Source organism: Nesoenas mayeri (assembly GCF_963082525.1).
Source record: "Nesoenas mayeri genome assembly, chromosome: 1".
Classification (NCBI taxonomy): Eukaryota; Metazoa; Chordata; class Aves; order Columbiformes; family Columbidae; genus Nesoenas; species Nesoenas mayeri.
Window position 1 is genome coordinate 65,044,261 of NC_137541.1, and position 16,482 is coordinate 65,060,742.

General features: G+C 44.2%; 1 protein-coding gene across 4 annotated transcripts in view; it reads right to left on the reverse strand.

The window, feature by feature from the left end:
• Positions 1-4,808: 4,808 nt before the first annotated feature.
• Positions 4,809-16,482, reverse strand: part of ADIPOR2 (adiponectin receptor 2) — a 48,602-nt gene continuing 36,928 nt past the window's right edge. For all 4 annotated transcript variants that reach the window (XM_080363695.1, XM_080363696.1, XM_080363697.1 and 1 more), the window contains 6 exons: positions 14,727-14,846; positions 12,621-12,792; positions 11,764-11,950; positions 10,494-10,681; positions 9,081-9,274; positions 4,809-7,564 (listed from right to left, as the gene is read on the reverse strand). In XM_080363695.1, the coding sequence (XP_080219821.1) occupies positions 7,433-7,564; positions 9,081-9,274; positions 10,494-10,681; positions 11,764-11,950; positions 12,621-12,792; positions 14,727-14,846 (993 nt within the window). In that variant the 3' untranslated portion in view covers positions 4,809-7,432. The remainder of the gene's footprint in view (positions 7,565-9,080; positions 9,275-10,493; positions 10,682-11,763; positions 11,951-12,620; positions 12,793-14,726; positions 14,847-16,482) is intronic.

Sequence of the window (16,482 nt, forward strand, 5' to 3'; positions counted from 1 at the left end):
TTTTCTGCTTACAAAGCCCACTAGTACCTTCTGCACGGAAACCCTGCGCTCTTACCTGCCTCTGCTTGCAGCGGAAGGGAATGAGGGCAATCAAATGCAGCACTTTTGCACAAAGCAATTTTTTAAAAGCAAGCAGGGAAGGAGCATCAAACTCCCGTGCACTTAGTGACTCCACTGCTGGCAGGACCCTCACTGGAGGGGGTTGCTGCTCCTGCTCCCCAGATGCCAGGGAGCTTCCCCCATTCCTCCACACAGGCTGCTCCCCGCACCTCTGCCCTGCCCCAGCTGCAGGGCCCCTTACACCACCTCTGCTCACACTTGAAAGGAGCCTTTACATCTTCTGCCACTCTGCCAGCAAATGCTGCTGTCATTACCTCCCATGACATCAGCTGCAGCAATGCAGCTCATCAGCAGCACCTGATGCAAACTGTAATAGCCCCACCTGAACGTCACCGAGCACGTTTCTTCAGTAAATTCCTCATGGGCTACGCAGGGAATTTCATCAGCTCTTCCTGCTTTGCTTCCTGCTACTGCCTCACATTTTGGGTGTCCTGTCACCCCGTCTTTCCCTGCACAGACCGCTGTTGCTGGTGGGAGAGGGCTGTGCACCAAGCCCTGTTAGTACACTCGCATTTTGCTCCACTGGGGCCAGGCAGCCACCATTGTCCTTGCCACTGGCATGGTAAGGAGCAGCACATGCATCACACAGGGATGCGTGCCAGTGCTTCCTCAGCCCTCCTTGAGGAAAGGCCATGGGGATGGTGGCAGGAGGCTGCCAATCTTCCCAAAGGCCCTGCTGCCACCTGGCCATCATACCAGGGGCTGGTCTCTCATGGGCAGCAGGGAAGGAGAATCATAGAATCATGGAATAGTTGTGGTTGGAAGGGAACTTCAAAGGTCATCTAGTTCAACCCCCTGCCATGAGCAGGGACATCTTCAACTAGATCAGGTTGCTCAGAGCCCCGTCCAGCCCGGCCTTGAATGTCTCCAGGGATAGGGCATCTACCACCTCTCTGGGCAACTTGGGCCAGTGTTTCACCACCCTCCTTGTAAAACATTTCTTCCTTGTGTCTAGTCTGAATCTTCCCTCTTTTAGTTTAAAACCATTTACCCCTTGTCTCATAACACGAATTTCCAGGGAACGCTCCATGCTGGCAACAGCGGGTACACTGATGTTACATGCTAGCCAAAAACCCAAGCTGTGCGCTTGGCTCAATCTCAGCCAGCAGTGGCTTTCTTCAGTGCTGCACAGCCAATTCCCACCCCAGGATCAGGGGCTGGAGCCTGTGCCACCCTCCGAGGAACACAGCATCCCTGTCGAAACTGGCAGGAGGCCCCGTGGCAAAGGCAGCAAACCCAACCTGGCCACCCCCATGGGCAGTGGGATGAGGGAGCTGGGCCAGAGCCAGGGCAGAGCCCCAGGCTGGCCGCTGTGGCTGGGAGCAGACGGGGAGGTGGTGGCGGCGGCTGCTCCCTCCCGGGATGGACGGCTTCCTATTTCTCCTTCCCAGCAGCAGCTGCTGCTTCACAGCCCTGGCTGCTCCTGTTGCAGGTGGGGGGGAGCTCCCCCACAGCCTGAGGTCAGCTGCAGAGAACAACCGCATCAGTCCAGGGGAGGCTCAACTCGAGACAGCGCTGATGCAAAGCTCAAACCACACGGACAGGTTGCGCATGGTAAGAGATGAAAACAAAATACACCTACTAGAGGAGCTTTTGGTGTCATTTGCTTCTGTTAGGTAAATGTGTCGTTGCTCTGGGAACCCAGCCAGGCTCATGGTTTTCCCATTTCATTTACAACTAGACCAGTGCATGTTTTTTTAATGCCAACTCTGAAGAGCCTCTGTGCCCAGTTGTACCACTACTAGAGACAAAGCTGCTAAAACATAAGATTATCATGAAGCTCCAGTGCAAACATCTCACAGGTCAGAAAGAGCAACAGCTCTGTTGTTCAAACAAGAATTTCACCGGAGGAGAGAAGAGCAAAGGTGAAGCTCCCAGAAATGCTAGAATTAAGAGCGAGCAGGCATGCAGGAGCGCCAGGCTCACACCCCACCATCCCTCCCAAGAAGCCTACCTGCCTGACAGGGAACATGATCATCAAATCATAGAATAGTTTGGGTTGGAAGGGACCTTCAAAGCTCATCCACTCCAACTGCCTGCCATCTTCAACTAGATCAGGTTCCTCAGAGCACCATGCAGCCCGGCCTGGAATGTCTCCAGGGATGGGGCATCTACCACCTCCCTGGGCAACCTGGGCCAGTGTTTCACCACCCTCATTGTAAAACATTTCTTCCTTGTGTCTAGCCTGAATCTCCCCTCTTTAATTTAAAACCGTCACCCCTTGTCCTGTTGTAACATGCCCTTCTAAAAGATAGTGAAGAAGGAACCAGTTCTGCTGCGGCCAAACTAAACTGCTACCTGGGTGATGCTGGACAGGTGGAGGGTTTCTTCTATGTTGCTCATTGTTGAAGTACATGAAGATGATCCAATGTGACATGCCCGACCTTGCCATGAGCTCAGGGTCAGTGTTCCTTCTTCATAAAGAGCAATATGGACCTAAAAATTAACACACATCCTCTCCAAGGAGCTGAACTTTTTAGGGAACTCCATTCAAAGCACATCAGTGCTCCTGGCAATCAGCCTGGAGAATTTCAGCTTGGGCACTCCAGACAAACATAGAAGCACTGACCAGCAGGAGAATCTGGTTCCAACAAATTGCTTGATGCCACAAAGGAGGCAGGGAGGGGAAAAAAAGGAAAAAGAAATTCAGTTTTGCAGGGAAGCCTCTAATAGCTTCAACTAAACCAAACTCAGTTCCTCTGTCCTAATCATATGCTTCATTTATTTCCAGCTCTTTAAAGAGTTAGGCAATGACCTTAGACACTCACCCTGATTGCAGCGCTTTAATCCCTACTCAGGATAAGTTCACCCTTTGCAATGAGCAAAGCAAGTGATTCTTGAGAGTGGGCAAAGCATGGCCACATCCACACACAGAAGAAGTAGGACGTACAACCTCAGCCTGCCCAGGCAGCTTTTAAGTATCACTCTGCTTCCTGAAAACAAAATAAACTCAATTCATATTAAAACGTGGCAGCTTCTTTTAGTACAATTCATGTGTTGTCTGATGCCAAAGTTCTCTATGCTCCTTGAATTTGCTTTGCATTTTTAAAAGGGAAAAAAAAAATCCATCCTGAGACCTCAAGCTGTCACAGGCCATTTATTGGAGCGGACTCTCTTACAAGGCACTGCAAAACACGTATCTGGAGTCAAGTGACTGATGAACAGCAGAGCTGCAGATGCCCAGACTCAGTGTGAGCCAACACAAGAGCAGGATTAGCTATATCTTGCCCTGGCAGTTCACAGATGTTTGCTGACAGCCAAGGAACAGCCATGAAGGACCAAATGCCCCAGTTCAGGCACCGGCCTGTTCTGCTCAGCACCAGCCCCACTCCCTCCCCAGCCAAACCCGATTCCTTCCCACCCCTAAGCCTGCATGCCAGGAGAAGACAATCAATCCCTTACTTGGGAGGCATTTCTTCACCAGGAATTTAAGTCCAGGCCTCCTGAATGTTTCTTCTCAATCTCAACTCACCTAAAAATTTGCCCACATAAACCAAAGTGCCCAGCACCCACCCTCTTTCCTCCCCAGCTCTTGTTGTTTGCACCTTCAATCCCACCTGCCCATCTTCCTCCTCACAAGCTCTCACCCACATGCACTTCACCTTTGGCTTTCCAATCCTGTCCATAAACCACAGTTTCTGCTCCTTCCACCACTCTCCATCCAGTTGGACTCCTTGGCCAGTTTGTTCTTTTCCCTTACCTGCCTGTTACCCCCATGGCACCCAGCCTGCAGCAGCAAGAGAAAACCCTTTTAAACCTTGGATCAAGGGGACAGGATAGTACACATCTAAAACCTGCAAGACTAGGAACAGGAAAACTAAGCCACTGAAAAATCAGTGTCTCTAAACGTACAAAAATAGAGAACCTTTGAAATTATATTTAGCCTGGGTTCTGATGGAGACTTGGGGGATGGAGAGAGAGACCTGACAGGGGGTACCCAGCCCCAAGACCACCCTACAGCTTTATGCCCTCACTCTACAGTGTGGGTTCAGCTAAGCTTTCCAATGCAAGGGATGAAACTTGGCAGTAACACCAATCCCACTTTCTCCTCAAGTTACTTTTAAAATATGGCAGAGGTCACAACCAAGCAGAAATGGGATAGTATAAAAGTTGGCCCAGGCTTTTCATTCTCTGCAAGTTCAGAATAATTGTATGTCAGTAGAATTCATATGATGAGCGGCTTCATGAAGTGGTGGCACTAGACCCACCCAATGCCACCTCCTTCCCCCAAACCACCATCTGCAACGTGCTACAACTGGCAACTCCAGTGGGCATCGAACTAAAGTCTGGACTTCAGAAAAACAAATTTCTCTCGAGATCAGCACTGAGGGGCAGCACAGTCCATGGACACCTTTGTCTGCTGCGATGTTTATATACATTAGAGTATTGAAATCTCATGGCAAGACTAGGCACAAACTTGACACTAATTATAGACATCAAGAGGATGCCATGCAGCAGAACTAAAGTTTCAGGTGCACAAACTCCCACCCACTGGCTTTGGCCGAGGAGACACACAGCAAGCATTGGTTCAGCTGTACATAAACAAGCCTTCAGGCATCAGTTTGGTTTCTGCACCAGCAGAAACCTTTTACCTATGAAGTGTTGCCTGCAAACTTTGGGAAGGAAGAAAGGGAGAGCAACTGTTTCAAGCTTCACACACAGCACAAAAAGACCCAAACTAGACAATATTCCATTTGGTTCTTTTATTAGCAGAAGTTAAGAATACAGCAAGTAGTAAGATCCCATCTTATATGGAACCATCACCAGAGTCCCCAACCATCAAAACCCCAGAATGTGCTTCATTGCTTTCAACAGTAAGCAATTTTTAAAAAGAAATATACTGAACAAGGCCACTATTTAATGGGGAAGGAAAGAAGCTGTAGGTCCTAACTATTCTATGGCAATAACCTGCACACAGAGCAAGCAAGCCTCTGACTGCTGAGAGTAAGGCATTCAGGTGCCAACCTGGGAAGAGTTCTCAGCAAGAGCTACAGAAAAGTGCACAGCTAGGTTGCTTTGAGTGGAACACACAAACTTCTCAAACGGAGAGACTGACTGGGTTAAGAATAGCAGGTGGAGCACGGTGTTTTTGTAATAGTACTGTGCTGTGTAGGACCAGGACTCCCTTCAAGGAGTGAACGTGGGATGACCCAGGATGGAGACGGCCCCATCCGCTGGTACTGTTACAGAGGCATCCCAAAGCGCCAGATGGACAACTCTGATTCTGATATGTGCTACGTTCTCCTCAGACACCAGTATGTTTCCTGCCAGGCAACTCTTTGTCGGGGATGCCAGTGCTATTAGCCCTTACATCCAAGTTAATACTGCTCTTTACTTAACTCTAGTACCACACAGACCTGCGATAAACAACTTCTGGCCCTACAGGCTTGCAGTGTAGGGATCCTACCGAGAACACGTCCCACTAAGCTCGTAGGCTCTACTGCAGGCTCTCAGAGGCTTTACAAAGACTCCAGTCGAGGGGTGAAGCCTCAATATCCAGTCAACTTTTGGAAGGCATTCTGCTTCTACTTGACTCCATTAGGCAAAGGAACTCCCTAAAACACACTGCATGATACCCAGGTTATGGGAAGATCTTTGCAATCCACATTTTTCTCTTGAAGAATGAAAATTTGAACCTGCAGGAGTCTCAAAAGCAAACCCCAAACAAAACAACCAAAAAAATACACCATAAACCAAAAACTCCTGCCCTTTACCTTCCTTCCTTGTGAAACACAGCGTTTTATGAGCTGTTTAACTCATCTGTGAGAGAGGTAATTGCTCTGAATTTCCAACTAAACACTCCAAGCAATACCTGTGCCATAACCAACAAAACGTTCAAGTTTCATAACGCAACTCCAAAGATTCTCCTTCAGTGTGGCTTCTGACTGGGCTCCAAAGATCAAGCTACATCAATTACACAAGAGAAGGGTATATGCTTGCCCATGTATAGTAGGTGCGCCTGCTCCACAGCAGTCCAACTGAACTCTTAGTTTTAGGTTTCAGAAATACCAGCAGTCCCACTGCTAAAGCACAGATGGGAAGCAGACCTAAGGAAAAAGGAAAAAAAAAAGGAACTGCACTGGGCTGACCGTGGATTTTTCCTCTTAAAAAGAAAAACCTGCAAACTCCCTTGGCCTACAGAGCCTGACACATGAGACGGTAATGTGCTTGAGGTCTGCAGTAACTGTTAACTCCAAGTCCTGGAGCACACAGATTCCTCTTTCCGGTTCATCTCAACCCCACTTCTGTTTCCCCTCACATGCTCAACTATCTTTTGACAAAGGCATCGCCACCCTTTGCTAAGACCAAACAGGGCAGGTCTGCAAACAGCAACCATCTGCTCAACACAGGCCTTTGGGTGTAGGCAGGCACTGATGGAGTTGGACTGTTTGCCATTTCATGTGCAGTTATCCCACCACGCTCCAACTCCTATCATGAGAATCAAAACAACTTACTGTCAGATCCGCTATCCAAAACTACACAGGCCACGCAAGCTTGGAAGGCAGCTGTCCCACCGCTTGGGCAGGGCACAGATGTGTCTTTCGAATTATTTGAGTAAACAAACTTGCTAACATTGTGACCTGGATGACAATGTGATTAATCCAGCCTTCACAACCCTTGTGTGCACGTACAAAACCTACTCCAAGTGCTGGCCAGGACCCCACATTGCCTGGGGCATGGTGGCCACCAGGACAATCTGCAGGGCCAACATGCTTCACTCCTGGGAATTTTACCTGGTCCTCCTGCAATCATTTATTTTGTGCAAAATTGAAACAGTGTGTGGTACTTGCATGTTGCATTCTTTACAAAAACCCTTTCCTCCCCAACCCCCCCCCCATTGTTTAAAACATTTATATAAATTTTATTTAAACAGAAAGTTAGAAATCTTATTTACAATTTGTTTTTCTCCCAAAAGAGCATCTAAAATCAATTCCCAAACCCTCCAAGAGGATATAAATTTAACCTTGATTTTTTTTTTCTTTTTTTTTAAAAAAAGGAAATGCTAAGCTATCCCTCCCCGATTCTACAAATAAATATGGCATTGAACAGAAGCCGATTTGGAAAGGGTCCTCTGTAGCTCAATCTGTAGATCCCAAGAATAAATTAGGGTTTCAGAATTTCCTGGTCTTCAAATTGATTCATTCCATTGCTTGAGGTATAGAATTTATCTTGGTTAGTCAGAATCCCCGTGAAGCTCCGCGCCTCATCAGCTGAAACTTGGATTCTTCTTAGGTATTCATTTCACTAGCCTGTATGCTTCAGCCGCGCTCGCGGCACTGTTTTGGTTACGATCTCGGGCTGAAGGCTGGTTTTACTGCATCCCATCTTCCTCTGTGCAGCCTCCTCCAACCGTGAAACGGAACTCCTGGAGGTTCGAAACCCCGTGGAAGTGCACAAAAGCGCCAGCCACTACAAAGACGTGAAACAGCTGATGGGAGTGGAACTGCAGGAAAGAAAACACTTCTGGTCAGTCGCGGGGCTTTGGGTTCTAGTGATCCCCTGTCTTCAAAAAAGCCACACGTTCAGCTGAAGTACACAGTAACACGTGGCAGTGCCTCAACCCACCAGCTGCAGAGTTCTTCAAGTTGTGTATCAAAAGCCCATCCCTCTCCTATCACCAGCAAAATCATCAAATTCTACACACACACACACACATACCCCCCCAACCTGTTCCTTCAGTCATCTTAACCAGCTGGTCAATCAACAAATACGCTACATAAACACTATTGAACATCTTTGTCAAGGGACAAGGGTAATTTCAGAGCTTTGGGCAAAAGGCTTAAGCAGGACACTTTTTAAAATCAGTTCCTCCACAACACATGCTGGTGGCTTATTAATAAACGGGCTCTCACACATCTAACAGGTACAAACTTTGCTCTGGTTACAGGCATAAGTTCTATCAAGCGGATTTTCAGAACATTACTATTCTATTTTTCACCATAGAGAAACAGAAAACCTAGAAACAACCAGATGTTCCGAATGAATGCCCAGGATGCTACTGATTATAGTACAGCAGAATGAAAACCATGAGGGAGCTACATGACAAAGCATGCCCTTGTTTGAAGGAAGCCATAACCAATATGAATAATGCCCTTGAAAAATTTATACAAATGTGTATTTGCAGGCTCCACAGGAAGCTTGGAAAAGAGCTGGTGGTACAGCAGTGCTTTTGGAGCCTTGCTCATTATCACAACAAGGCTTCGTTTGGCCATTTAAACAAACCTAGCAAACTGGTGCTGTGCAAAAGCCACTCAAACAACCCAGGCCTCATTCTCATTTCTGATCTTCTTTAGAGACCTTAAACTATCCTAGTGGAAGTACAGAGGGGTTCCAAAGGTCCACCTCTCTCTCACCTCTACTCTTGCTCCACCCAATTTCTTTACACCTTCCCCATGCATTTCCCCTCTCCAGTGTTTGTGATCTTTTCCCTCATATCAAGTTTGCCCCATCTGCTCCCTCACTCAGCCAACCTTCCCTTCTTCTGGGCCAGAGATCCCTCCAAAGCCCACCACTTCCATCCAGCACTTTCACTGGCTGCACAAGATGAGGAGTCAGACATGATAAAGATCCCAGAGAACACACTGAACATCCAAGAAATAACCATGCACTATTCTGCACAGAAGCAAGGTAAGATTAGGTGTTTGCAGGACGCTCAACACACATACACATCAAAAGGTTCACAAAGTCGTTTACCTGCCTATTAAAGCTATCTAGTATATGTGCTGGGGTGAGTTTGCACACCAGCAGCTACCTCAGACCGGCCAGTTTGTGCTCACTCAGCAAGAGAGGCACCAGATAAGCCAGGCTCAGAGAGGTCACAGTTGTTTGGCCCCTTAAGACCTATGCTTCTGGTGCAGGAGTTTGATACTTGCAGTAAGAAAACACTGACAACATCCTCCAGCCTCAAGGGGAACCAGCTTTCACATTGGCCTCCTCATTCAGTCATTCTGTAGACTCACCCAGATGTCACACTTGCCAGGGAAGAATCTCTCCGGGATGCGGGCAGCATATAGTGCGGCACCAGTGATGTACAGGCATGCCATGAGTGCCAGCCAGCCTATCTGCCCCATTGTGGCTGCTTTCAGGAGCCCCTCAGAGATGACAAAGTGCAGGGTGGGAATAACCCCACTAAGACCCAGACCTAGAAATACTCCTGGGAGGTAAAGAAAATGTGGAAGAGTCAGATTTGAACGCACTGGTGGTAAAGGGAGACAACGAAAACACAAAAGCTACAGAGGGAAAATTCAGTATTTGCCAAGGCAGCAGAAAGGGGAAAATTCCTAAAGCTGGAGGTCCCCAGAAGACCTTTGCTGGAGAGGAAGTTAAAGAATGCACAGACTTTCTTCATATACCAGAAGCTACTTAGTTATACATTCCAGCAGATACTGGAATATTTCATTTAATGATCATGTCTGCCAGCTTTAATGTACATTAAGCCAGTTACACTTCTTGGACTGTAGAGGGCACTGAGACTACATGAACTACAGCTCACTTTACCATAATCTCTCAACAAGAGCAAGACAAGGAGAGACAAAGAGATTATTTATCATATACTGTACAAGTAGTCCTAGGAAACAGAAAAGTAGCATCTGAGGCTCATCTGATCTGCCATATACGAGAACATGGTTTATTCATTTAGATTTTAGCAGCAAGTACAGAAATCTTGTCAAAAAAGTGTGCATGGGGGGAATAATCATGTCCCATCCAGTCTGGAAGGCTGAACTCTCTGAAGGTGCACCCATAGCTTGTCCAGGAAATCTAGATTTTCTGTAGACAGCATGTGCAGGTTAAGTAACAAGAAATACTACTATTCAACCCAGCTGTGTTCAGATTCCACAGCTGCCCCCTAATGCTTTCTTTTTTCCTACCTCAGAATGTGAAACTGAATCTTTGTTCTTTTTGATCATGTGAAGAGAACAAACTCGGCTCTTTTTCTTAAATAAGTGTTTTATCTAGGCAAATCATTCAGATTAATTAAATCATCCAACGATTTGCTAGTGTCTGTGCCTAGTACTACAAAACCAAGACTAACAGTAGAAGCAATATCCACATACACACACCAAGCAGTCAGTCATTTTTTTTGAGAGAGCAAAGCTGCTAGCTATAGCTAGAAATACTTTGCAATAGCTATCCTACTGCATGTGTTACTGTCCATTTCAGGAATGCACTTCCAGGACTTGCACTAGCCCTTGTCTATGCATCCAGTTGGCTATAATTAATGCTGAAAGAAAACCCATCAAGTTCCCAATCCAATAACATTAGCTCTCTATAAAATTAAGCTCTCCTTAGTCTTCCCAAGATAGTTTTTCCAAGTGGCAAGTAGGAAGGAGGAAAAGCAGTCAAGAAGCAAAACTATTAACTTCAAGTCTTACCTGCCCTTACACCCCGGTATTCAGGGGTTGCAAACATGTCCCATTGTGAGACAATTATGGCTGCGATGCCCAGGACACAAATGACAATCAAGTAGATGAAGCAAGGCTGAGGGTTGCAATAGAAGGAGTAGTACAGCCATGGTACAAAGCTGCCCATTATGAGAAGCGCAATACCAGAATAGTCCAGCCTAGAAGGAAACAAAAATCAGTTTTGTAAGAAATGCAAAGCTTTAGAAGTCCTCATACCAACACTTTCTTCTTCAGTAGACCAATTGTCCTCTTCTCACTGCAAAATGAAGTTCTTCTCACCAGTGCAATTTACTTCCTGATGGCAACTCTTCCACCAAAGCCTTCCTACAGTGATGGATTACCTTGACAGCCAGCTAGTAAGGCTATTTTTGGACAGTCATCAGCAAGATATACAGCAGCCATTAGACCAAAACTTTTTGAAGGAAACTCAGATTTAAGCTTCAGATGAGGAAAAAAACAGCATGAGTCCTCTGAACACAAGAAAGGGCACACTATGTTGTGAGAACACAGCCAATACAAACACTTTAGTATCTGACAAGTATGAGTTAGTCAGGCATCAGCTTAAGTGACCACTGGGGAATAATGTCCCAATTTTCCAACTACACTGGTTTTTGTATACACCAGTGAAGAAAAGGGCAATGCTACAGGCATTGCTTTTTACCACACCCTGCCAAAATGCTCCTACAGAAGATGATGTACTTTAGTTTTCAGTAAGGAATTTTTAATTGCTGGGTTACTTTAGAGGTGGTCTTGCAGATTACACAACCCTAGGTTGAGTAATCTTAGGAAATAGGAGATATTTAGCAGCCAGCCAAATAAAGAACACTTAAAACCAGAAGACCAAGACATCTTGATACACATTGTGGAGCTGTCTTGCATAAGTTTGAGATTCAAAGTTACTCAGAACAGTTGAAATGACAAGAAGTGACAGTTGCATTGAAAATGCATAGTCCTGCAACTAAGCTCTAGGCGTATAACTGGCAGCAGCAAGATGCATGCACACGCCTGCTGAAGAGCCGAAAATGAAGGTGTTCTAAGACTAAAATGACGGCATAAAAGGCTCATACTGAAACAAACAATAATTAGAAGAAGCTGCATTTAATCTCTGCTCAACTCTGTTCCAAAGTACATGCAGTCATGCAATGAACAACTCCTGCACTCGGGCTCCAGGCATAAATCCCAACTCTGTTTTCCCACCTGCTTCTTATTTGGCCTATACCCCTGTCCTCCAGGCACTTACTTGGAGAAGAGTCGAGAAACACCTTCTGAGTGGCAATAAACTGTGTGGAAGAGCCATGAGAAGGAGAGGCAGAGTATGGCTCCCAAGAAGAACAATCCAACAACCACTTTCTCCTGCACAGGTGCTACAAAGGACATGTTTGGCCGAAACATGTAGAAGATTCCCAGACAAAGGAAAAACACACATCCTGAAAAAAATAAAGCAGAATGGTGTCATCACGTACATGCATACTGAAAGCTTTTCTTTCTAAAAGCAGGACTTTAATGTACAGGAGCACTAAACACAGGAGCTGCATTAAAACCGGCAGCGCACATGCAAAATAAAGTACTGCCCTATTTCAGTTATGCATTCCAACCCCATTTCTGTCTCAAACCCATGCAATACAGACTTGCATAGATTCTCTAGTTTTAATTGTTTTGCAAGATGCTCACAACCCACTGGACATTCTAGAACAATGAAAAAAAATCTGTTGCAAAACGTAAAAAGAAAAAGGTGTAGTTCAAAGAAATTTTTTCCCTTCAATGCTCCTTGCATGTTGAAAATCACTCATACAGGGCGCAACTTAAGTGTGTTCCTGTGGCAAGAAATGACCTCAATTAACACCTACACACTGGGGAATAAAGAATATCTAATTGCAACTTATTAACGATTGGGAAATTTCCAATTCATTCCCTTGTATTGAATGCCATGATTAATGAAGTCCCATCCAACCCTAGTGGGATAAAATTAGGAGAGGGACACCAACCTGTTAATTTAACAGGTTGCTAAGGGAATGGTAATGCTGACCACCCCATTCTATCTTGCTCTCAATGAAACAGAGTAATCAAACCAATTAGAATAGAACAAATGGAAAATACCTAGAAGGTGTGTCCAGATGTTACCAGTCTCTGTATGTATTCTGAAGATACTCTTGAAACAAGCCCGGAAGGAAGGCATGGGTGGTCTGTGTCCATGCAACAGGTAGTCGTTGTCCTTCAGCCAGTCAGGCAGAACATCATGGGGAATGACTCTCCATCGGCCCTCCCATACCTAGAAGTTGGAAGACTTTAGTTAAATGCAGGGAACTGAGCTCCTCTGATCTATGGCAAAAGTCAGAAAACCCATATTAGTAAAAGTGTTGGAGTAATCTATGAGTACAGTAGAGGGCTGATGGGACATCCCTGGGGAAAAGGCTCTACACCTAAAATGCAATTAAGTCACTGTTCCCTATTCAGAATGGTATCATTATGAGGTTGAGCTGCACCACCAGAGAAAGAAAAACTTCAGTATTTCATTGAACAGGTAAGCTATTGGGCTTCCTCACTGCTAACAAAGGGAGAGCTTTTAATTCATTTCCATGTTCTATTTTCACAAATCATCCTTTCCATTTAATTGAAAAAGTCTACACCTAGTTCTCTCCAATAAATAAGTAAGTAAAAGTCTGTTCTTCTAACCACAAGCCAATCTGACTATATATTTGCTAGCATTTGAGGCAGCCTAACAATAAAGTTACATCCATCAACACTAATAGGGGCCAGAGAGCATGAAGTGGCAAGAGTCCTGTAAGAAGTGGCCAGTCCCTTATCCAGGTTGGAATAAAAAAAGCTCCCACACTTCCAAAACAAACAGGGAGAGATCAGTTAAGGCAACAGATCCATGACTCTGTTTCATCAGATTTCTTCTTTAAAGAGAGAGAGCGCATATGTGTACAGGTCTAATTCTTGCAGCTGGTCCCAAATGAAAAAAGTGTGCACAGGATTTCTTAGCACTGCTTCAGTAACATAAGATACATGGAGTCTTCAGTTTGGCTTCAGAAGCAGCACTGCCAAGCAGAGGGCACCAGGGAATTGCTTTATGTACCGGGGTTGTGTCTGCAGTATTCCTTGGATTTGTCGTCTGGCTAGTAACACAGGAGCAAGCCTGAAGAATCCTGAAACACTAAGTTTAAAAAGCTACATTCTTATTCCAGTTTCAACAAGAGCCCAGAGTTTTTAAATCAATTATCCACACTCCTTCATGGAAGCAAAACAAAACTAATTAGAATTACCAACCCAGTTGAAGACTAGGTCCTTAAATATATTCCACAAGAAAATTAACTGGTTTACTTCATGAACCAAAAATTTGAATTGAGGTAGAAACAGCAGGAAGGAATTAATTTTACACAATCCACCCTACAGAACATCTAAAAAGGGGCAAAAATAAATAGTTTAGAAAAAAACCACACACACACACACAAAAACCAAAACAAAACAAAAAAACCCAAAAAACAGCCACCCAAATCAAACCAACCAACCCAACAAGAAATAAAAAAACCCCCAAAACAACCCACACAGAAAAGACCACCAAATAATTAGGGTCCCTCTGTAAAAACATCAGAGAATAGTTCATAAAACCAGCAGGAACAAGCATATAAAGGGGCAGCATTTCCTTCACCAAGAAAGGAGTGCTAGAGATTGATACAGACCCATGGCTTTTAAAAGTAGCAAAAATTGAGCCAGGTCAGCAATTATAAAAATCTACAGTGGATTTACTTAGATAAAGTTTTAATATGCCTTGTTTTCTTTTTGAGTAACAGACAAAGCTTATTCTACAATGCATGCAAATGGTGCTGAAAAAGCAAAATATTTGCAAGACTGAAAAAAACTGGGCAAAAAATGACCTTGTAAATGAAAGTGCCTTGAACCAGAAACACTGGAAACCAAAGGCTTTTATTCTGCTTTGCACTAACAGGTGTTTCTCAAGAGAGACTCCTCATTTGCCTGATCATATTTACAGTCTTATTTGTAATCCCTATTGTTCCATGCTTTACAATGTGTTCATTTATGACAGACTGAGATCCTGAGAAGCTGTAGTGTTATAGTTATAACAAGAAATGCTCATGTGTACCTGCTCTACCTCACATGAGTAGTGCAGTTGCTGCAGGTATAGCCCTCTGAACTTTCTTAGAAAATGAAACTACTTCAGCAGTTTCCACATGCCCTTACCTTACACACAAATTCTTCCATTCTCTCCATGGCATGGTGGGCTTGGAGAAGAGGTGACATACCCATAAACCCTTCATCTTCTTGAGGTGACTCATCATTGTGTTTAGAATCCTCAGAACTCTGGAGGGAAAAAACATAGGAAATGTTTTGTAGAAAGATGAACAGAGAAAGGTGATGTTGTTTCCCATACAAAGCTATGATTTGAGGTCTTAGAAAATAAAGAAGTTGTCTTTCCTTGTACTGCACTGAGAAAAGAATTCAAAACAACCAGCAAAAAAATATTGCATTCTTAGTTATCTGAGAACAATTCACACATCTCAACCATTTTGCACATGTTTTCACCAGGCTTGGAAGAAAGCGGCATTCTTCTGTAAGTTACACTTCATTAAAGCCCAGATATGGAGTCTGAGGCTTGCAGCCTACCCACTTCTAGGGAAGGATTACTTCCTATTTTATGTTTCATTATCACTATGCCTGCCTTAATGCCTCTAACTTATCTGCCATTTTAGGATAATAAAAGGCAAGCCAAAAAGCAGAATACATTTACCTTGTTATAAATGCTTCACCTCAATTTTTGGTTCGAATGTGAAGATCTATTCTGTTTAACTAACATTTATGTTCAGCTTATAATCCAGTAATGGACATTTACTCATTTATTTGACTTCCAAGGTATTCCAGAAACCATTATGAAACTTTTGCCAGTTAGACAAAGCAAGCTATCAAAGAAAAGCAGTAACAGATATCAAAGTTTAAAGCAAAATTCAAATGAAAAGAAACATCCATATCCCCAAGGTGTAACAAGGGAATTATGAAAACAAAAACCAAAAAAAAAAACACTGAGCCTGGCTTTCAACCAGTACATATCACTAACAACTTTCTAGGAATGAGTCACTAAGTGTGGTAGTTTTTTACCCTACGTTGACTTATCACATCATCTACATTGTTATGATACACTCTGGGTTTCCATTTATAAAAAATGTGGGGCAGGAGGGGTGGGTGTCACAAGAGTTCTAGATTCCCATTTGCTTACTACAATGTTCATGGCCCACCAGAGACTCCATTCAATGCTGCAGTTTCCAAAGTACAAGTTTGAGAAAGCTAGAAAAGAGAGAATGAGTCTTTTGTACCCTTCAGGCTTGACGCCGAAAGTTGCCACACACCTCGTGAGTGAGCCAAGAGAGCCCCACAATCTGTATGGAGACCAGCCTCTTCTATATTACAAGGCAGAACGCTGCTTCTCCCCCCTCACATGAAGGTTAACAACTTTAAAATTGAGATTACTTATCAATAATACCATCCAAAGTGACTGAAGATCTAATATATAACATCAGATACTTTATATATAAATTATTATCAGTAATGCTGAGGTTAATGTCATGAACTTTGAGTCAGAGATCAGATCTGGCTGTGCGTTTGTCCCACGTTACAGCTCTCTCCTTAGAATAAAGCCTTATTAACCATTTCCATGAATAAGTTAACTGAACAAACTGCCTAAAACACTCATTTTTTTAATAAATAAAAGGAGAATTCTTTAGACCTACAGTGAGCTTATCTAGGTTCAATATTTGGGGGGTGGGAGGCAGGGGGTTGGGGTGTGTGTGTGTTCTGAGAGAAATTACATGCTAATACTTGCTGTTGTAGCAGAGACTTGCAGTAGCCACTGAAGCTTCACCTTTTGAAGAGGTCCCCCCACCACATAGATCTTGACCCAATTTTGCTTATACAGCATGCAGATCTCTGCTACACAATACATAGT